This window comes from Leuresthes tenuis, unplaced genomic scaffold (assembly GCF_036924035.1).
Source record: "Leuresthes tenuis unplaced genomic scaffold, fLeuTen1.0.hap1 SCAF_11, whole genome shotgun sequence".
Taxonomy (NCBI): Eukaryota; Metazoa; Chordata; class Actinopteri; order Atheriniformes; family Atherinopsidae; genus Leuresthes; species Leuresthes tenuis.
Window position 1 is genome coordinate 8,744,805 of NW_027325365.1, and position 22,520 is coordinate 8,767,324.

Sequence of the window (22,520 nt, forward strand, 5' to 3'; positions counted from 1 at the left end):
ACCTCAGTGATTCACACACACATCAGCTTTCTGGCAGCACACACACTCAAATGCAGACGTATACATGCAAAAAAGATAAATACTTTTTATTCTCCCTTCTATCCGTAATTAAAATAAAATGAAAAATGTGAATGCTTATTTCCCTTCTTGTTCTTACGCAGTCTTCATCTCTGCATCCTTCTCTTTGAGCTCCTTTCAGAACAGTGAAATTTCTAATAGCAGGTTATATTGTTCCAGCTTTCTTTTCTTCTATGTGCTGCACCTGTCTGTTTTTCCCTCAAAGAAAAACCCTCCACAATAGAGATTAACAATTAAGAATCAAGGCTGTCATTTAGAAAAAAACTTACCAAACAAGTTGCACCGCAACAAAAACCAAGAAAAGCCTAAGTTTAAAGATTTGCTTTGATCTGTGTAGAAATAACTTCTTGCGCATGGTCATATATGTCAGCCAAATTTGACCACTAAAATTGGGAAATTACCACATAATCATGCTAAAAATCTGCATTTAAATTTCCTGCAAATGTCCTGGAAAGCAATTGGGTGAAGTGTGAAATCTACCACACATCTTTTCTTGTTGGATTTACACTCGGAAAGAGCAATACGTTTGTTGGAAGGCCTGGCCTGAAAAAGAAATGAATCATCTTTTTTAATGACACGCTCCACCCAAATGAAAACAGGAAAGATTTATTAAAGCATTTAGCTCACTTAACAGAGATGGAGAGAAAAGGTTAAACAGGAAAATTGTTGTACCTTGAAATCTCGCTTTACATTTACGCAACTGTAGGAAAATGTGAGTAGATTTGCAGTGGTGAAAAATTAAAGACCCTCCCGACTTTAAACACAAGAAAAAGCTCATAAATGAAGCAGCTAAGCACAATATAAAGCTACTGTGTAGCAACCAAACAATATGAGTTCTAATAAAAAATTACTGTATTTTTTTGAGTTGCGGATGGTGATTATTTGTCCAATTCTTGAATAAAAACCTAAATCATGGTAAAACAACAACAATCCTCAATACCACGTTCAGATGTAATATAAAAGTGGCAAATTATTGCCACAAAAATGCATATTAACCAGGAGTGTCTCTGAAAAAAGTAGGACAAAAAAAACCCTCCTTCTTTCTGTCCATCTGAAGGAAGGATGCGCGTGTGTGTGTGTGCTTGTGTGTGTGTGGTGAGGCAGTAGACTCATTATAGAAATATACATTCAGGAAGGCTAGGAGAGTAAAGTAAGGAAGAAAAAAAAAGGAAAAGTAATGAGTAAAAGATGGCAGAAACGAAGTACATTGACCTCAGCAGGAAGGTATAAAGACAGAAGCCAACCCACTTCTACCTGCAGCATACAGGGATTTACAACTTAACTATAGACTGGACAAGAGACTGACATTTTAATGACTACCTTGGATAGAAACCGTAACAGAATTCACTTTGCCTTGTTTAACCTTGAATTTCATTCACATCTGGTGAGACCAAAAAAGAAAAAAAAACTAAAGAAAGGAATGACAAGACAGAGCTGGAGATATCCTAAACGTTCCACTGACAACTTGCCATCAAGAGATGTTGAAAACTGATTGGGTTGGCGCTCCGAAACGAAGACACGAAATATCTCCATTACATTTTATTTAAAGTTTGTATACAAAACATTTGTGTGACCTGGTGAGGTTTGTTTTACACAACAAAAATGATTCATAATGGTTTTCCAGCATTTCAGCCTCGCAGAGTACCATATGCTACATAGAGATTTTTTTTTTACTGAAGCAGTCGCAGTCTGCAAACTTTATTATTATGTTAATCAGATAGTTAATTATCTTCAGCAAACTAGGGATAAGAGCAAAGAGTTTTATACAACTATCTTACAGCTCCTTAATTAAGCAGGAGGGAACAAAAGGAAGAAAAGGTGAGCAGGAAAAATGACAGGTTGTATGAGATAAGAAGGCAAGCTTAGGCTAAAGTGAGTCAAAGTACTATTTCAGTTCTGTATGTGTGTGTGTGTGTGTATGTGTGCATGTGCATCATTCCTTGCCTGGTCAGTGTATGGAAGCTGAGTACCAGGTTACAGTTTAGTCCAAAGTAAGACCTGACACAGACAGGAAGCAGACAGATCAGGAGCCAGTTAGCAAAAAGGACAGACCACAGGAACTGGTCTGCAGTTTTAGGGCTGCTGGTGCTGTGTGTGTGACCACAGGTGTTGCCCCCGTAGGACCACTTTCAGGGCTGTTTTGGGAGTACCTATTCAGAAACAAACACTTTTGAGCATCGCCTAAAGAAATGATGGACAAGATCCAACAAAATCTAGATGAACAGTTGACTCTCCCAAAACATCTCTTTCAGCAATAAAAGGTTTGCTACATGGGCTAAAACAAACAACAAAGCAAGCTTTTCTGTTCCCTCACAGCCAACAGAACTGACATCAGTTATAGGTGTTTGTGGGTGTGATAGATGCAACACTGAAATGTGAACTGAAACGATCACCACCTTGTGCCGTCCCCAAGTTTGCTGTCAATAAGTGAAGCCGCTATGAGAGATAAACTTCATTAAGAAGCATGTTGAGAAGAAATCTTGTTTTTCTAGTTGCAAAAATATTGAAATATGAGAAAATTGTTATCTGAACACTTTAGGGAAACATGATGCAGATTTAACTGTTTCATGTAAGACTGTACTGTAATAAACTTGATGAAAATTTGAAGTATACAAGAATAAAAAAGCAGTATTTCCACAATGGGAAAATACAAACATATTTGAAAATACATTAATCACTTTGCTTCAGCCATCACCATTGACCTCCAACAGACACTCATTAGACTGTAAAGCCTCTTCCTAAAAATGCTGCAGTGGCAGGTGTTGTGGGTGTATGTAGGGAATCTGAGGCTGGAGTCATTTGACTTATTCAGTTACTGTCAGGTCACAACCACCAGCTGTAGACACAAGTTAGCAAGACCCCACTGAACCGACCAGTGAGTGAAAACACAACTTATATGCACACATTTTGGGGTAACAACTACATTTAACAACAATAGTATCTCAAAAACATGACCTATGTAAATGCATCTGTGTGTGTGTGTGTGTGTCTCGTGCCAGACTGATAAGACACTACATAGTTGAAATAAGATAAGAAATGGTTAACACTGCTGTGTGTGTGCGGGTTTGTGTGTAAGTGTCCTCGACCTGACTTTTATCAGCATTCTGGAGGCAGACACTGTTACTCATTAACAGTGATAACGTGCACAGAGCACCAGCACCTGCTATGGTCCATTGCAGTGATAAAGAGGTAAATATCTGCCGTAAAGGAGCCATCCATATTCACATAACATATGAAGAAAGAGACAATGAGTAAGATAGCAACAGAGAAAGATTTAGGATGGGATGCATTTAGGTGAATCTGGGAGGCCACCACTGCCAGTCATTTGTTGGATTCAGTTTAAACCAGATTTCATTAATATCAATTTCAAACAAAAATATTCATTGAAATTTTACTGCAATGGTGTTATTTTTAAGGCAAGTCCATTGTTATAAATTAGACAGGGTTGGAAAATGTGTCAATAAAAGAAAAATCAAGCTGTGCTCTCTGTTCCATCCAAGGGTTCCATGCACTCTTTGCCCACATAGGTGTTTGGTTCATATCACTAATGACTGGATCTAGAGCCGATGAATACCAGCCAATAAACGATCTTTTGACACATGAATGAATGCCAATTGCACCCTTTCCAACTGCAGATAAAAAACAGATTTCAGTGGGATTTAGAAAAGAAAAATACTTTCTCTTTAACCTCACTACCAGGTATAAAACCAGCTCTGTTGGTGGTGTAAATGCTCACATACTTCAGCACTACACCTGTTACCAGAACATTCCACAATGGGCTCCCCTCCAGGCCTGCAGAATATAATGAATTAACACTTCGGCAATAAATGAGTTTAATATTTGTTTGATGTTAAGATCATGGCAGAAAAAGCAACAGTTGTAATATTGTGGATGTTAGCCTAGTTCCCTAAATCAAGAACATAAGACATGTTGTCAAATTTGCTCCCACAATTCCTCTTATCATTCACCTGTATATTGCATCTTGTGTATGTGTGGTGTTGATTTGTGAAGATGTGCACACCCAATGCTCCAGAAAAGACATGATCCATCATAAACACAAGAATGCATAATGAAGAGCAAGCACATTTCTGGTAAAAGGATCTTTAATGAGTTATTACCTGAATTTTCCTGTGTTTATTTTCTTAATGTGAAAAAGTAAAAATAAAACCTAAAATTGTTTCACCCTTGAGCTGTGAGCTAATCCAGAATTCCTCTTTCCTGTCCTTTTTCATCCTACTCCTCTCCCTCACATTTTCTCCACCTCCTCCACCTGTGTGTTTTCTAGTTCAATGGGTGGGGAGTCAAACATTCCAAGCAGGCACATACACACACTCTCGTGCCCCCTCCCACATTCCGCACCCATGTTCAGCCGTAACTAAGTCCATTTGTTCAGCTCTGGTCACTGTCTTAGCCTCGTAGTGTGTGTGTGTGTGTGTGTTTGTCTGATAGAGACTGCTTAACCTGTACCTCCCTTTTCCTTATGTTGTCTGACATCTAAATGTCCCCTAAAACCTTATAGGCAAAAAACTGCAAGAATAAGAAGAAATATGCCCAAATGAAGATGCAACAAACTCTTAACAAAACAAGGGTGATGAGATAATCAAGTAATGCCCTGACTGACATACACATTTGTTTCACAATGACATTTTCTGAGATAATATGAGATTTCATCCTGCTGCTTTCTGCCAGATTTGCACTGTGGTTATAAAGGTGGAGACAACAGCACTGTGCGAACTCTCCTTGAATGACATCAGTGCATTCAGGCTGTGTGAGTGCTTACACACAGGCAAACAGCTGAACTTGGCTCCACTTTTCCATCTGGAAAGATGCTGCTGGGCAAGCTGAAAACCTGCAAAGACTGGTAGATAACTTAACAACCTCCACTGAGTCATTATTTTGACTTTAAAAGCTTTTCTATCACCACTCAACCATGAGAGGAATTAACAATATCCATCACTTTTATAAACAAAATGTGTGTGCATCTGGGTACATACAGTACTTGCTATGACGCATACTTTGAATCAAGAACAGTGTTGATTGATCGGACACATACAACCACACAGGTCCAAATTACTGTCTGAAATCATTCCGTCATCATGTCACCTATACTTGTCAGTATGAACTTATCTCTCCATCTCTCTTTGGCCCACTCATATTTTCTTCCTTTGTTCTTTATTTTCTGTCATCATATCTGTGATGATTAATGAGACTGATGCTACGGATTGTTTTATGATGGCGTTTTGAGGAAAATTCAAATAGCTGGCATATATTAGTAGTGGACAGTCAGGGCCTTTCAGATACATTGCCAGTGTTTCAGTTGAAAACTATACAAACTAAAGGCTGTCAGACTGAGAATACTTATTTAATAAATGTGCTTTCTTAAACGCATCCTAAGATGAGAAAAGCTTTCTTTTGGAATGACATTGAGCTATGCTAATGTCTTCTGTATATCCTCAATGCTGTGCAAATAAACTTTTATCACTGCACACCTCTGTTTTTAAGACATCCTTTGGGTCTCTTGAGTCTCCCGGAGTGGTGTGATAACAAGTATAACATATGCCACATGTAATCCAATGTGGTTTAAGCTACACGTCTACACCCTGAAACCTCCACTGCACTCTGATCTCAGGGTTTTCCTTTCCCCCACTTTCTCTCTTTTTCCACCACATCCTTCTGTCTTTACTAAAGCTCTGTAAACACAACAATTAAATCCCAGAAAATGGGTAATAAGTATCACAGCTGGGTTATCTCCATATTTCTTACTCATGCTTCTTTTTCCCCTTTTAGACAGAACACAACATCACTACTGCTGTGCTCTGAAACTCATTAGTTCCTACAGTTTGTGCCATGCAGTGATGGCTCGTTGGCGTGCAAGAGCAAAGCACACTTTTGGTTAAGCTTACACACAATTTAGTCGACAACTAGCAAGGCCTTGGGAGGAAAGCCCTTTCTTGAAAACAGCTTTGAATTTCAGTTGTGTTTTAACAGCCAGATAGTGTGTGGTATACCGTGAAAAGATGATGTGCCATGTAATGTGGACTTTAAAAATATCTCCCACTGGAGGTTTGTAAAACTGTTTTTTTTTACTCTGCCCTCCACTGCTCACTCAAACTCAAAGCACAAGTTGCTTTAGGTCCGTACAACAAGGTCTGCAGCTGTCTAACGCCACTCATATTTCTGAAAAACTCACTGCAATAATACAGAAAACAAAATACTTGTAATTACTTTCTTTCATCTACAAATAACTACAGTAGAAAGAGTGAACTCAACTTTTCTCTCTATTTGCCGTAGTCTAGCTAAAGCTGCACACCTAAACCCTGAAACTTCTTTTACTGCAGTCTTAGGGTTTTCCTTTTCCCCGCTTTCTCTTTTTTCCACGATATCCTTCTGCCTCCTAAAGCTCAGACGACACAACAGTTAAATCCCAGAAAGCAGCTCATAAGTATCTTTGTTAATTACATGTGGAAGAATAGGCCTGTTGTGTTCTAATGTGATAATGGTGCCGGAGCAACAGAGGGATTACCGTCGGATAATAAGTATACTGAGCTGGTCAGTGTGATGAAGGGCCATGTAGTGGGAAATAATTAACAAAGCTAACTGGTCTGCAGAACTTTCAGCTAAACATCAGCAGTATGTAGTTACTGGCAGAGGATTAATGTCCCTGGTTATTTCCCTGTAGCTGTAACCAATATCTGTTTTTGTACTCTGCATTTGTAATCTTTTACAAAGCTGGTCAATGTTTTGCTTCTTACTTTGGGAAAAATGCAAGAAATGCCAGTCATGCCATACTCTTGCTTTTGAGATTATTAACAACAATCAACTCAGGATTCAGTGTCTACTTTGGCTGCAAGTGAAGTCCTAAAATAGTTGTAACATGCTGTCTCAGCATCTGGGATATGAACTCCTGGATTAACATTATATCTCCTTGTAGATATTTTTTGTATTAATGTAACTTAAAAAACTGTAGTCTCAAACTAACAAAGATTTTTCTGGTTAGGTTCTTCACAGGGGAGCGATGGAAGAAACAACTGTATTCCATGATGGACATGCAAGCAGCAAATGTGCAAAACATCATTATCACAGAAATCACAATATTTAAAACAACCTCTCACTTTAACACTAAACTATTTGCACATATTTCCTAGACTTAAAGCCAAGAGCAGAGGATTTACATACAAAAATTCTAAATCATTGCCTACAAGTTTTTAATCCAAAAAGTATTGCTTTTACAGACAGATTTAATAGCTGAAGGGCAGGCTGCAGATTGAAATCCAGACTGACAGCACTTCAAGTGAAAGCCACTTTAAGTAAAGCTAAATCCCCAAATTATGACGATTAAAACAGACTGAGGGCACCAGTATATTTCATAAAAACTGTTTTCTTTAGAAAACTTTAGAAACTTTAGAAACCAATCCGAATGCCTGATATTAGCATGATGGTGCCATTTTATCTCAACCTTTGTGTGCAGCTATCACAAGCAGCTATAAACAATAGTTGAGGTCAGAAAAAGTGGAGTTATAACTGGTTCTTAACTTATCCGTATCAGCTTTCCACAGATATAAGTTTTAGGTCATAGTTCAAATAATAATATAAGTCAGTGTGTGTGTCAGCCAATACTAAACAATGATATAAGGCAGCAAAGTAAATACAGAGATGTGATTCCTGAATGTTTTAAATTCTGTGACATCACTCTTATTCTAATTGTGAAAATCAGTAAACACATATTGACAGAAACTTATCTGTGTGGTCACAGTCAATATAAGTACCCCTCAAGAGTCCCTGTCCTGCTGAACCCACCCCCACATCTCTCATACTCCTCTCACATTCCCCTTGCAGTATAGATTCCACATGGACAGCTGGCACTGGAAAAAGACCCCTGCATTTGTAAAGTGCTCAATTTTGTATCATGGTTTTGTGTCATTTGTTTTTTTGAAAAGCCAAATTTCGACAGCCATCGGTTAGGTTACCATTTATAGTATGAGTATTAAATAGAGTGTATAATATAGAAGTATTCCCTGCTTTTTTAAAGCACAAAATGTATCTCTTGCAACCTGTAATGTTAGATTAAATGATGCTTTTGGCTGTATGAAAACCTTATAAATGTATACATGATATTAATCTAAAACATAGTTCTGCCTTCTCGAAGGGTTGTGTACTTAAACTGACACGAGGAGCTCAGCAAAGCAGCCTAATGTGACATAGCTTGAAGCTACAAAAACAGCTTTTTCCTAAAGCTGTCTGCCTTAACATCCTGCCCCTGATCAGCCTCCACTTCCTGGAGTCAAAGGTCGTCTGTATGTTTGACAAACAATTAACTGTCCTTAACATGTCAATCACTTTTGACATTAAGGTTTTAATAGTTATGTTTTTGTTCGGGTAACGGGTAAGTTCCTGTTGTTCTGTCTGTCATAGTTAATACATATATATAGACACACAGACGCAAGCACACAACGAACCTAAGAGCTGTACAACCTAATCAACCTGATCTGACAAACTGTAGCCAAAAGACAACAAGTGCGTGTTGTCTCCTATTCTAGCGATCACTTTTCAATGCCTTGTCAGGAATAACAGCTGGAGACTATGCGTGTGTGTGGTAGGTGGGGGTTAAAAGGGGGATGAAAAGGTCTGGCTGAAGGGTAGACAAGGGAGAAAGAAACCAGCAGAGACTAAGAAAATGGCAGAGGATTTAAAATGTCATGGAAAGATAGAAAAAGTGAGAAAGAAAACAGATGGATCACAGAGACACTCAGGTGACATGAACGACGTTCAAAATCCTCATTGACTGTTTTAATCTTGTTTCAGCTTCAATAGAAAACAGTCCCTGATGAAAAGCGTGCAAAGTCTATTGTTAACTTAAAGTAATATGTTATGTTGCTTCATTAGAAAGATGTTTACTGTTTTTCATAATTATATTTTAATACTTGGAAGAGTGAAACCATGTATATTTATGGGTATAAACAGTATAATACATAGTACTCTGTCTGATAATGTCTTTTTGTAAATCTGCTTATGGACACCATCCACAGTCCCTACACTGACAACATAAGAGTACATCAATATCTACAAATCCAATGTGTCAATTGGTTGGTGCTGATCCACATGGACTGTAAGAGAGGTGTGTAAATTGAAGAGGAAGTTAAATTAAATTGGTGTAAACTGAAACTATCCAAATTACGCAGAACCAAAGAACAATTCTAAGAATGTTGTGGAAGAGAGGACAAGTAGAGAAGGTAAAGATAGGAAACTGGATGAAGACTGAGCCTTCTGCGCTATGTGGAGTTTTGGAAAAAGTTGAACTTATTGACATAGCTCAGCCGTTCTACTCGTTCTAAGAGTACATACGTACGGCATTGATTCCCTCTTCAGGCATATATTCCAGTGCAAACTGCTGAGTGTGTGACCAGAGATGACGGAAGTGACCTGATCAGGCACCTTTACAATTACAAAAAGTGAATGGGCATAACCTAAAATGGCGCTGTGAGTGAGAGGCTGACACTGTAGCTGTGGCAAGTCATCAAATGACAGGCTTACAAGGTGCACTATTGCTTGTCATGCAAAAGTCAAGTGCCTGGATATGTTCTGCTGTTGAGACTTTAAAAAAACAAACAAAAAAATGTTTTTCTCCACCTCCTGCCCAGATACAAACCATACAAACAACCTCCCTACTGGTGAATGAAAGGAGTAGGAAGACCAGAAGATGTAGTTAAATGCTAACTGCTAAATAAACAAAACTTGCTGGGGAGCACGCTGGGGACTTCTCTGGGACGCTCGAGCTGACAAAGCTACACATCCTCTACTAAACATTGTGTTTAGACCATTAAGTGTCTTCGCACAGAGGCCTCCTCAGCGCTGCTGCACTAAGGACCGGTAAAGAAGGTTACTCCTTCCCACAGCAATGGCCCTACATAATGACTCTTTACAATAACAATTTGTTTGTGTATCTTTTCTTTATTTATTTCTCTACATATTATTTTATCCATTTATAATATTTAAATCATCAATCATTCATTTGACTAAAAGTCCACATTTTTCCAATTGGGGATTAATAAAGTATTATTTGATTGTATTACAGTTGAAATATTTATCTAAAAAGCCTTTAGATTTATCGCTAGGGACATGTTGAAACCATAGGAGGTTAAAAAGTTGCTCAAATCTTGGTTATCAAAAGTGAGGAACAACAAAACATGACTTTTACTACCCATAGTGAGAGGTCTGTCCACATATTGAACAAAAAATAAAACAATGACACCCATACTGAATATTACTACTCCAGGAACATACTTGAGAGAAATTTACACAACATTTTATTAGAAACACAACGAGGCAGAGAATCTTTATAATAACTTGCATCAGTTTAATCAGAGGAATTTATTTAAGTGTACCAAGACTGGTGGTAAAAAGAGGTGAAAAATGAGTGAAAGCCGAGCGTTTTGTCCTGTGGGGTTCCTGGTGTGTTATTACAGTCTCCTCTGGTGCCAGCATGTGCTTTCTCTGACCCTACCTTACATACACAACGCTAACACACACACACACTAACACTCACAGTGTGTGTGCATAAACTGATGCACACACTCTCCCTGACCCCTCCCTGATGTAGTGGCTGCCCTTTGACCTGCTGTGCTGTAGCTCTGACCAAACATACCCCAACCCCACTGAGACCACAATACAGCACTGTGGCGCCACAACCCACACAATGCTGCAGCATGTTGGAGAAAGACAGAGGAACATGAACGGAAAGGGAGTGCGAGAAAGGACAGGGAGAAAGAGAAACATGCTGAAACACTTAAGATCACGCTCAAAAGATTTTATTTAAGACAACTAGAACTTTTTTTTTGTTGGTTGAAATACTTGTATCTTTGTTTCTTTCTCACTTCTTTTCACAATACTTTTTCTCATACAATCTTATCTTCTCCAGTTGTGTTGCACCCCCTCCACAAACATCACATCTTAACATCTCTGTGACATGCCGTCAACCCTGGCAGAGAACATCCAGACAGCTCCATTTATACCCCACCATTAGCAAAGTCAAAGCAAACATTGACTTTATCTAAATGGTGGCTAATAGTCTTTAACATTAACAGGCCCCGTAAAACTCTGAGCTGCAGGACAGTGGCTGCAAAAAGGGGGGTGCAGGAGGAGACGGCGCTCCTTAAGTTCCCCAGTCTGTTTCCTGCAAATGGTTTCACATCAGTGCCAGATCATTTGTAATTCTGAATTGTACATTGTCTTTTATGACTGGTTGAAGATCATAGAAAACCGGACAACGTTGGACATCTCACAAAAAAAACGAGTGTCATCATGTCTGAAATTGCATTACTTAGCATCTGGAATTCTTTGGCTGCTGCAGCTTTACTTGTCCAAACATTAGGATTTAACAAGAAGAACTTAAAGAGTCAACTGGACTGAAGCTTCTCTTTGTCTATTATTCACAACATAATCAACACAGACACACTTGATGTTTCTTTCCTCTTTCAATTCGAGGACAAAAGCAGATCAAATTTGGAGGAAACCATCTTCAAAATTCCTTAGTTTTTCACACAAACCAAATTTGTCTTTAGCTTCCAACTATAATAATCAGAAAGGTGACAGATAGTAATTATCCCATAGTCAAAGACATGAAAATGCTTTAACCTGGCTGAAAAATATCAAGTGAAAAACACTAAGACTGGCAGGTAATTGCCACCACCAGGCCACTTAATGGTTAACAGCATGTCAAATGGTATTTACGACAATTAGGTGTGACTTAAAACACGCTGCATTCTCAAGTTAGAGGAGATTTACTGATGTGTGTCTATTAGTGTGTTTGTTTACAATGAAGTTAAGTTGCCTGTTTAAAGCATCTGTCTGCGGTATGCAGTAGTTTCAGAAGAAATAAGCTGCTCTCCTCCTCCATCTATTCCCACTAATCTCCACAGACGCAGATTCATAATAGTACTAAAACATTATTTACTACAAGAAAGCACATGAATTAGTTATCATTCATCTGCCATCATGAGGCAAATAAAAGACAAGGTTTAAACATAAAACTGGTCATATTCATTATTGATCATGTTAATTCATGAAATGGGCACAAAATGAGTATGTTTGTCATCTGTGCAGACAGTTTCTTAACACAAACATTGTAGATTTAGTGCCTGAATAGTGTTAAAAGAATGGGTAGGACAGGAAACGAACTGTCTGCTGGTTAACTGGCATATGTGCAATTTCAGTGGCATAGGGTCCAGCCTCCAAACTGATATTTTCATAAAATGCTGTGAGACATGTAATCACTTTTATGTCCCTGTACAAGGAAAACAAATAATAAATAAAGGTGATCAAGAAGAAAAATTATTTTGTTTTGTTTCGAAACTATTGTGCCTACTTTTGCACAGCCAGACGTTGTTGAGTCGACGTCTTGCTTACAATTGATCACAAATAACACAATTTTCTCCTTATTTACACTATTTACTGACTCAACTTTCACTGATGAAAGCTTTTATCTTTACTTGAATGAACAGCTGTCCAAAGCCAAACATTTTTTAATCTGTTTTATGTAAAGACGGGAAAGGAAGCATAATATCACCAAATTAGCCATCATAGAGCACAGTAGAGTTGGGTTACAGTTACAGCTCAACTTGGCTTTTTAACTACACCGTTCATGTAACAGTATAAATGCATAGGAGCAGAATCAAGTTACTGACTGAAGAATGTCCGACACTGTAGCCCAAGACTGGATCGTCATAGATGTTTTCTTTATACTACATGAAAGGTGACTTTGCCAGTTGACGCTGTTGTTATAAAATCAGGATTTTAACAAAGCTGACTGTCTGGATACGCTCGTTGACAGTTGGTTAGTTGACAGGCAGTCTTAATGCACGGCTTTTCTATCACAATTCTGGGGCCTTGTGCGGCTTGACTAAGAAAACAGAAAACTATGTGAAAGAGAGTAGCTTTATTGAGAATTCAGGAACATCTATATACGCTCAGGCTTTTGGGTTTTTACAGAAAGATGCAGAGGGATAGAATTTTGGAACATGTGCAGAGCACAAACTTAATCTGTCCTGATTTGGTTAAAGTCTGGTCTTATGATTACATGCATTTTAAAAGTCTGCTTTTGGTCAGATAAACACTTCTTCTTCTAGTGTCATGTAAACATGCTCAGTTTTGAAAATCTCACCTTGGACAAGAATTTTTCAGTTTGGTGTTATTTTCTTTGCCAGTTTAGCGTTACATTTATAGGCAGGTGAGTAAAATGCAACTGTTAGCTGCAGCCGTGCTTTTTTGTGTCCGTTCCTGCTGCTGTCTAGCTGTCCTTTACTTTCTTTGGCCTGTTATAGTTTCTTGCACTGTATGCACCTCTCCTGACTACGTGCCCTCTTCTCCAGTCCTCTTTACCAAGACCCAATTCTCTCCAGTATATCATTGTTAGTGTTAGTGTGCTAATTACATTCCTCAGGAAGAAGTGTGTGGAACAGAAGGTTGTTGATTGTGGGACGTGTGTGTGTGCCTCTGTGTGTGTGCTTACATGCGTTGAGTCATTAGCATGGGTAGTGTCTTCTATTTGTATACGTTTCCAGCATCTGCGTTTGTGACTGTTTACACTCAGCACTTTCTGTCTGTCATTGTCTGCTGTGATGATGAGACACTTTCTTTCTTTCTTTCCCCATGAGTGTCTGCAATGTTGCTTTTCTGGCAGCTTTCTTGGAATGAAGATGCATTTTTAATGTGTTTAATGTGTTTGAAGCTATTTACACTTAGCCTAACAACAGATGAACCCTCTCATCCCTGTGTCTGTTTTTCCTCCTCCGGCTAGATAATGGGTGGTCTATATGGCACAACCACCTGGAAAACATGACACTGTTTAGAAGGAACAGTAAACCATACAAAGAAATCCAGTCCTCTTATGTAATTTCTGGGTATACTCTTTCTTTTCTGAATCATAATCCTAGTGTATGGAAGAGAACCATTAGTAAGCATGATAATGAAATGCCATTATAATATAAAGTGGGTATAAGTGATGAAAACAAGAAAATCTCAGCTGGATTATTCAATAATCGTATTTTCTGCTCATATTTTCTAATCATAATACAATCTGACATACTATTAGCATTCCATAGCACAGCATTAATGCTTCCACACTGTGTCTGTGCATCTATACAGACACGCATAACCAATAAACAAGAAGGGGATCTGTTCTGTGCCTAATATTTTCCATCCATCCATTATCTACCACTTCTCCGGGAGTCGGGTCGTGGGGGCAGCAGCTTGAGCAGAGAAACCCAGACGTCCCTGTCCCCGGCCACTTCCTCCAGCTCTTCTGGGGGGACCCCAAGGTGTTCCCAGGCTTCTCACCCTATCTCAAAGGGAGAGCCCAGACACCCTGCGGAGGAAGTCCAACTCAGCCGCTTGTATTCGCGATCTCGTTCTTTTGGTCACTACCCATAAGTCATGACCATAGGTGAGCGTAGGAATGTAGATTGACCAGCAAATAGAGAGCTTCGCCTTCTGGCTCAGCTCCTTCTTCACAACGATGGGTCAGTGCAGAGCCCGCAACACTGCGGAGGCTGCACCGATCCACCCATCAATCTCACACTTCATTTGTCCCTCGCTCGTGAACAAGATAGGATCTCATTCCCAACCCAGAGAGAGCATTACACCCTTTCCCGGCTGAGGACCATAGTCTCAGATTTGGAGGTGTTGATTCTCATCCCAGTCGCTTCACACTCGGCTGTGAATCGCTCCAGTGAGAGCTGAAGGTCACGGCCCGACGACGCTAACAGAACCACATCATCCGCAACATCGTCCATATAAATTATGAACAGAATCGGTGACAAAGGGCAGCCCTGACAGAGTCCAACCCTCGAACGTGTCCGACTTACTGCGACTTAATGCGGACCAAACTCTGACACCTGTCATGTAGAGACCGAACAGCCTAAGATTGTGTCAAACACTTCTGAGATACCACTCCTGATGTGTATTGTGATAAATTTGACCCCCAAGTAAGCAGTTGAGCAAACAGTTTTTCTATTAAGGAGACAGTCGAACCCTTTAACAAACTGCAAAATCTGTATATTTTGTGTTATTTTTTATATTGAGGGACCACTAGACTAAAATATGCTGGTAGCTACCGAAAATATATAAATTTAATGCCACATCTGCATTTAGCCATGAGGATAAATGCACTATCAAAGAAAACCAAAGGAATGTATGGCAGTTGTAGCTCTTGAAGTACGTAGTCGTCCTTCACTCGGGAGGCTTCATAATCCATCCCCACCTTTCCCAGTTCACATGTCAAAGTGTCCTTGTCATGATATTAATTTGGCCTTGTCATTAGGCCAAATTAAGCTCTTGCGGTAGCGTCACATTTTGCAAACATTGCTGTCAACATTCTCATAAGTGATAAAAAAGCAAATAAACATGTTCCCTGAAATACCAAGTTTTTGCTTTAGCATTATAAAAGTTATTTTAAGATTAAATACATTTTTCACTTTCTCTCTGAGCTGCAGGTAGCTGTGAATGCATTCTCTTTTTTAACCCTGCTCTCAAGCTCAGTGCTGTTCATCTAACAAGGAGGGGATGCTAATCCTCTAATGTAAGTTTCTGGAGTATTTATGTGACATAATGGCATAATGGCTTATCTGTTCGTCTCTGTATCTCTCATTCAGTCTTTCTGTCTTATTGCCATCTCATTATTTTTCTCTTTCTCTCATCATCTAGCAAAGCCCTCATCTTTAATGCTATCTGATGCTCAGCTCCCATCAACTCACAAACATTTATATCATTCCTCTCTTTTGTCATGTGATAATTTCAGCAGATATGAAGGCACTATTCAAAATAACTTCCTGGATTTATAAAATAGCTTATATTTACTGTAACCATAGCCTTTCTGCAGGAAACTATCCCGACGAGTCAGTATAAATGTTTCAGTTTTAAATTGGCCTGTTGTGCTCTGTGACAAATTGCTTATAACTGCTCATTGTTCCTACTGTTTCCCAAAGATCGGTATGCATATAATCTTGAATGTATCTGTGGTCACAAATGAAAATGTACCTCTTTATCATTTCTTGGAGTTGCATCAAAAAGATGCATCAAGTCAGCCAGTAAATAAGTTCCTTGAAAATCATTGTTATTACTGAAATTAGAAACAATGTAATCATTTGCTTAATCATGCGTACCCTCTCATTGTACTTCAAAGCCAGGTGTTGATGTTTTTTTTCCCATTGCAGAAAAGGCTTTAGTAAGCTAATAAAAGGTGCCTTTGAATCCCTCAACCCCGGAGCTGCTTAGTGGTAAAAGGTAGATCACAGTTGAAGCCACTCTGCAACTTCCACTACAGCTAAAGGTCATATTGTTCCAAAATGGCTCTTGCTCCTATGAAAATTAAATCAACACACATTTCCAAAACACTGCAATGCAATCACTAGCATGCTATTTTCAAGAAAAAGTATAATCTTTTATGGAGTCCAAAACCTTTGTTTGGTTTGGATGGTCCTGGTCAATCTAATGCCTGCAGATTAGCAGTCCATTAGAAGGTAATGTCAGGAGAAATCCAGTCAACTATTAAAGATACATCTGCACGAAAGTTGGGCTGTTCAAATTGTGAGCCGGTTTTGCTTGACTCTGACTGCAAACAAAAATCTGACCCTTTCAGTATTTCGACTTAAGGAGGCACATATTGCAGTGATTTGCTGGAAATCACAAGAATGTCCAATGCAGGAAGGAAAGATTGTTGATTTTTTTAATCTGATGAAAATATGCACTTTCTTGCATCCAAATCTTTATATATTTTTATATCATTCAATTGATGCTTTAGTCCATTACAGAATACCTCAATTACAGAACTTTGCACTTCCAGCCACCAGGTGACCAAATCCAAGGATCCCCTTACTGTACAGATACCTTTCAGCTGTGTCAGAACTGCACTTAAGTGTTATGAATGCATCAACATAATTAAACAGTGTGAAACAACATAGAAATACTTATATACCACGGGAAAACAAATTGTTTTCACTAAATCACTTCAAAGTTTCAGTTTTGCCAGTTTCAGTCACAACAGTCTGGTAACCCAAGTTTATGCAATCTGAAGAAAATCTTGAGTGTTACTTTCTATGGGCTACCTAAAAGCAATTTGTTTCTTCTGCCCCCTTTATGCTTTTTTCTAAAACCCATTTCTGTAATATACTTCCTTCCTTCATTCATTTTTTTCTTTGCCACTTTTTTCTTTGCCACTTACTCTTTAGTCACTCTTTCTTTTAGTCTCCTTTCCCCGATTCCCTTCTGTCATTTTATAGTCCATTCTTCATTTCATCTACCAGTCTCCCTGTGTACTGCCCTTCTGTTTCTTTTTCTCGCCCTCCTTTCCTCCTTTCTTTCCATCTCTTTCTTCTGACTTCCCTCACTCTTGCCTTCTGTCCCCGCTGCCTGTCTTGGTTTCATTGACATACTGCAGACTTTGAGGGGGAGGAAATGCTGTGGCACTGTACAGCAAACATCACAAATAGGCTAATCTAATCTCATCTCTTTGCGGTCTATGGCCCTGTGTTTACTTTCGGCCCCGTGTCTGCACGCTGGCTCGGCCTCGCCTCACTGAATGAAGCTTTGTTCCCACTGAAAACTCATCATCGGTGTGATCTTGGGAATGGGCGCCAACTCTACAACTGTCTGCTCATAAAGCCTGCCGGCAGGGGATTGCTCTCTTCTATACATCACTTGTGCAGCTGTGGTTATTTGCCTTTATCATGATTAGTTTCATGAAAAAGGAAAAAAAATACACAGTGGCAGGCAAAGTAGTGAGGGCGCTGCTTTGTAGCTGACCCTGGTGGCTGACCTCAAGCGGGGATGTACAATTTACTTTTTGGAGTTGAAATTTTACTCTGCTGCATAGAGTATAGAGTCTGAATGTCCTAAGTGTGTGTGGGAATAGCTACCTGGAACTAAATAATCAGTTAAAGATTCACAGACAGATTCACAGTTTCCAGATCATTTCTGAAGTGATGTTCACCCAAGGACAAGAGCAAGAAAACATCAATTCTTTCGAAGCACAAACTTAAGATGAAGCACTGCTGGACTGTGATCTCAGTTGCAGTGATTTATCCTGCTTCTGACATCTTTAACCCTATGTCTGCTGTAGTCAGTGCATCGGTTACTCACCCCTGGCAGCTATGCACATCAAGAGCATCTCCAGCAAAATACAGATCCAGAGAAGCTCCATTTTCTTTTAACAGGAGAGAAATGCTTGGTTGATCTGACCTGAGAGAAAATCAGATGGGGGGGATACTGTAAGCTGTTATTTCACACAGTGAAGGTACTTTTGTTTTAACATCTCTGTACATCAATCGTCACCCTATTAAAATTGCTATATCGTCCCGGCTCCAAGCCACATTCATTATTGAATAGTTTTAGCCAAAACAACAGATTTAACACTGCTTTGAATTTCTGAACGGAAAAAGGATGAAATATTTGACCATACCGTCCTTAGTGCAGCAGTTAACTTTCTATTTCTTAGATCATAGCAAAGCCAAAGTGTAGGATGGTTAAATAAAAACATCAGGTTTCAAAAGGTAGAAGACAAGTGGTGAAAGGATGCAAGCACTCACTTCCAAAAGTTTGACCTAAATCAGTTATTTTTGCAGTATTGCATTCTGAACAGTTTCTAAATGTGGTCCATGGCAGTCAGAACAAAGTGAGGTGTTTATCACTGACCAGACACGACTGTAAATCTGTCTTAAGATTTTTTGGAAGTCAAACTACTTTCCCCTGTAGATTTATTTTCTCCACCTGTCCACATGTCTCTCCTTACAGTGGTTTTAATCTTTCTGCCACATAAATTCTTCCCCAAACCTTATGAGATCTTATTTCAATACCTCACATGTTGCATCTTTGATCAGTCTGTGCCAACCTCAGTGTCTCAGCATTCTTTAAAGTTCAGGACAACTAATTTGGCAGCAAGTGATTATCAGTGGTCAGCAGTAGTCCATTTTATGTACATGAAATAGTTAATTACATCTTGCAGCCTGTTGTAACGGTCATTCAAAACAGAAATTATTTACAGTAAAATAACGTCAGTACCTTGAAGATTTTAGATGAAAATAACTAAATTGTCAAACTTGGTAACACTCTGAGATAGATATGAAATGAAAAAAGAAATACAGTGGTAAATAGAAGTTTACAATGAAGTCATTGTAAAGCACAACAAACATTAATACTCCATATTAATACTCCATCAACGTCGGACTTACTGTATGTCCCAGAAATAGTGAAATATCCTCAGTATGTTACCCGCTGGTTATCAGCACGCATGTCATGTCCGTTATTGCTAAATAGAAGAGTTCTTCACCTTTCCAGTGCCTTTAGGATTTCTACACACTTTATACAAATGCAAGCCGAATAATTGACTGATGTACAGACGCGCGTCCGTTACCACAACGCCAACTTGAGGCAAATTAACTGGACAAACAACTCACGACGGCTATAACTGTGGCAAAAATATGACAAAGAAAACTTAGAAAGTGTAAAATACGCGAGCTCGGTCAAACACGTGAGAGCTCAAAGCGTATCTGTAGTATTTCTGAATGACAGTCCGCATTTAAGCCGCTCGAATGAGACCAGCAACAAGACCTGGTACAGAAAGCAGCAATGCAGTAAAAAAAAAAAAAAAATCTTATCTACATCCTCGCAACTTTACCTAACTATACGGGCACGTATTTATGGAAATAATGAACCCGAATACTACATCCAAACAGCCTTCAGCAGCGGTTTACCGTCTAAATATCTGCCGCAGGCAAGAAAACAAAACTGAGTCGACAGACTATCCCAGCCCGTAACTTTCAGCCTATCAAGGGGCAGGCCAATCAGGGCTCGGACCAATCAGAGAGAAGGATGTGCAGGACAAATTTGGAGCGGTTTAGGACGATGAAAGGGAGTGTAACATTAAATTAAGCCATTATTATTCATAATTTGCAAGTATCTGCAGTGGTGCAAAAAATAATTAGCACTTTACCTCATAAAAGTTGAAGACAAAAGGAGTCTTTAAAGAAGCTTCTGTTACTGGTCATCATCACCATTGTAATAGACTAGAACAGTAGACTAGTAATAGGACTGTTTTGTATTTTGACTGCTTTCTTCTATTCAATTCTATTCTATTCTATTCCTAAATTCATAAATAAAAGTACGACAGCACTACACTACCACCACGTGGCGCTTAGGGGTCATTACAGCCCTATACATGATCTCAGTCTGCTGTTTTCACAAAAGTGATGGTCTTTGATGTCCTACTGGATTGATAATAAAGAAAGAAATATTTTTTCAGATATGAACATCTATTTGGAAATGTTTCCATTACGTAGTGGTTGTCAGTGATTATCAGGGTGGTGAATCGGCTCTGCAGACTTTTCATCTGCCTCCTGTGACTGGAGCTTCTGAGAGTTGAGACTATCCCACTTCATAGTTGAAAAATATTTTTGCGATGTCAGCTGTTGTTGATGCCAGGGAGGGAGTATTGAAAATAGAAATAGAATAATTATCACCTCGGTATAATTAAACAATAACTAAACTATTAACCAAAAGCTCTTATATCCTGGTGTGCCTTTTGTAAAACGCCAACAGATATTGGCGACTGTGGCAAAACTTAATCCAGACATGGTTTTCCAGGTCATAACCCCCTGTCTTTGTCTTTTTGGAACACCATGAGGGGACACTGCACCTCTACAAGCCTCCACAGTGGGAGTGTTTTTCTATTTTTGATCCAGACACTGACAGCAAGCAGGATTCAAACCAATTGGATGTGACACAGATAAATTGCAACTTCAAAGCAGTTTACCAACCTCCTGAGCTATCTTGCCACACTTTTGCCTTGCTTTCTGATAACATGTGATCCTTCCCTTTGGATGTTATGCTTTAGAATATATATTCAGTCATCAGTTTAAATCTCCAGTCTTCCAATGTCAACCATGCCCTTAATGCTATATCTGGAAGAATTCTAATCCTTTTGAGTGGATTTCTTTCCCAATGGTGTGCTATTGAGCTTTAAAATGATTTCAGCTGATTGATCCCAATGCATCAAAACATCTGAGAAGCAATAGAACACCTGGAGATAAAACGGTCAGATACCATAACTCCTTAAGTTTCCCAAAGTTCATAAAAGCTTCCAAGGTTCAAACCATTGCCCTCACAGACTTCAGAGAAACACTGGCTCCTTAAGTCACAGACCCAGAGATACTGAAGGAGATATTCAAAGATCTTTTTTTTTATTAACAAGGTGCTGGTCTTTAAAGTTTATTGAGCTGTACATGGATTGAACTGAATAGTTTAGTTTTATACAACTTCTTTGGGTGTTTGATTTCTTAAAGACTCCCATTCAAAATTCTATTTCATTTTAGTATTAGTAAATTTTTTAGTCATCCAAAAACATGACAGGGTTGAGACCAGATCACCCAACCTTAATAAATTAGTAAACAGAAGAGGAGTAAAATTTGGAAAACCTCGAAAAAATGAAGACAAAGAATTTAACTGAACAAAAACACAAGAATATTAAATGTGGTTTTCTGAATATTAGATCTCTACTTTCTAAGTCTCTGTTAGTAAATGATTGGTGATCGTCATATTGATATATTTAGTGTGTATCACAGATAGAGGAGGAGGGGTGACAACTATCTTCAAATGAGGGTTACTAATCAGTCCTGGACCCAATATTACTTTGAACTCAGTTTTTCCCACCCAAAGTGTAAATCATACAGACGTCTTCTATTTGTTGCTGTGTATCACACACCTGGCCCTTATTCTGAGTTTGTGTCTGAATTCTCAGATTTTTCATCTCAGTTAGTGCCTTGTACAGATACAGTCATTGTAGTGGGTGACTTTAATATTCATGTGAATGTTGAAAATGATTAACTTTGATTTTATATTTGATTCAACTGGATTTTCTCAAAGTGTACACAGACTCATCAATCTCAGGTGACCCTGAAACATCCCATAGTTATGTTGTTATAGGCCTAGATTGCTCAGTGACCTCCCATGATACATCTTTACTCACTCTGTTCTCTATTTTCTCTTTGTACATTTACTATCAAAATTTTAGAATTTATGTGACATAAGGTAATAATTCAGAAGTAGGAGCTTGATGGATGTATAAACCGGCCATCCATCTAAACACGGAGGAAACAATATTTGATGGTTGATTTCCCTGCCATCAGGGTATTTTCCCCCTGCGATAATTTAGAAATCAAGACATAGCTAGATGGATATTTCATGATTAATAACTGGAGAGGTAGGAAGTCATACGTATGAATTCAATAGATAAGTGAACCTCGTGTCCATCTGAACACAGGGGAATGGAATCTGAGAGTGAATTTCCCAGCCATCCGGATGTGTTCCCCCTGCTGTAATGGACAAATTAGGCCATAGTAGATGTACATTTCAGGACTGATAACTGGTGAGGTATCGAGTCATCTGTATGAATTTGATAG

At 38.8% G+C, this 22,520-nt stretch overlaps 1 protein-coding gene across 3 annotated transcripts in view; it reads right to left on the reverse strand.

Moving 5' to 3' along the window:
• fgfrl1a (fibroblast growth factor receptor like 1a) overlaps positions 1–19,839 on the reverse strand; it is a 136,259-nt gene extending 116,420 nt beyond the window's left edge. For all 3 annotated transcript variants that reach the window (XR_011917793.1, XM_072395313.1, XM_072395312.1), the window contains exons 1-2: positions 19,296–19,839; positions 18,208–18,306 (exon numbers count right to left, since the gene is read on the reverse strand). Coding sequence is in view for 2 of the 3 variants with exons in the window: in XM_072395313.1 (XP_072251414.1) it covers positions 18,208–18,268 (61 nt within the window). In the remaining variant the exon portion in view is untranslated. The remainder of the gene's footprint in view (positions 1–18,207; positions 18,307–19,295) is intronic.
• Positions 19,840–22,520: the final 2,681 nt, after the last annotated feature.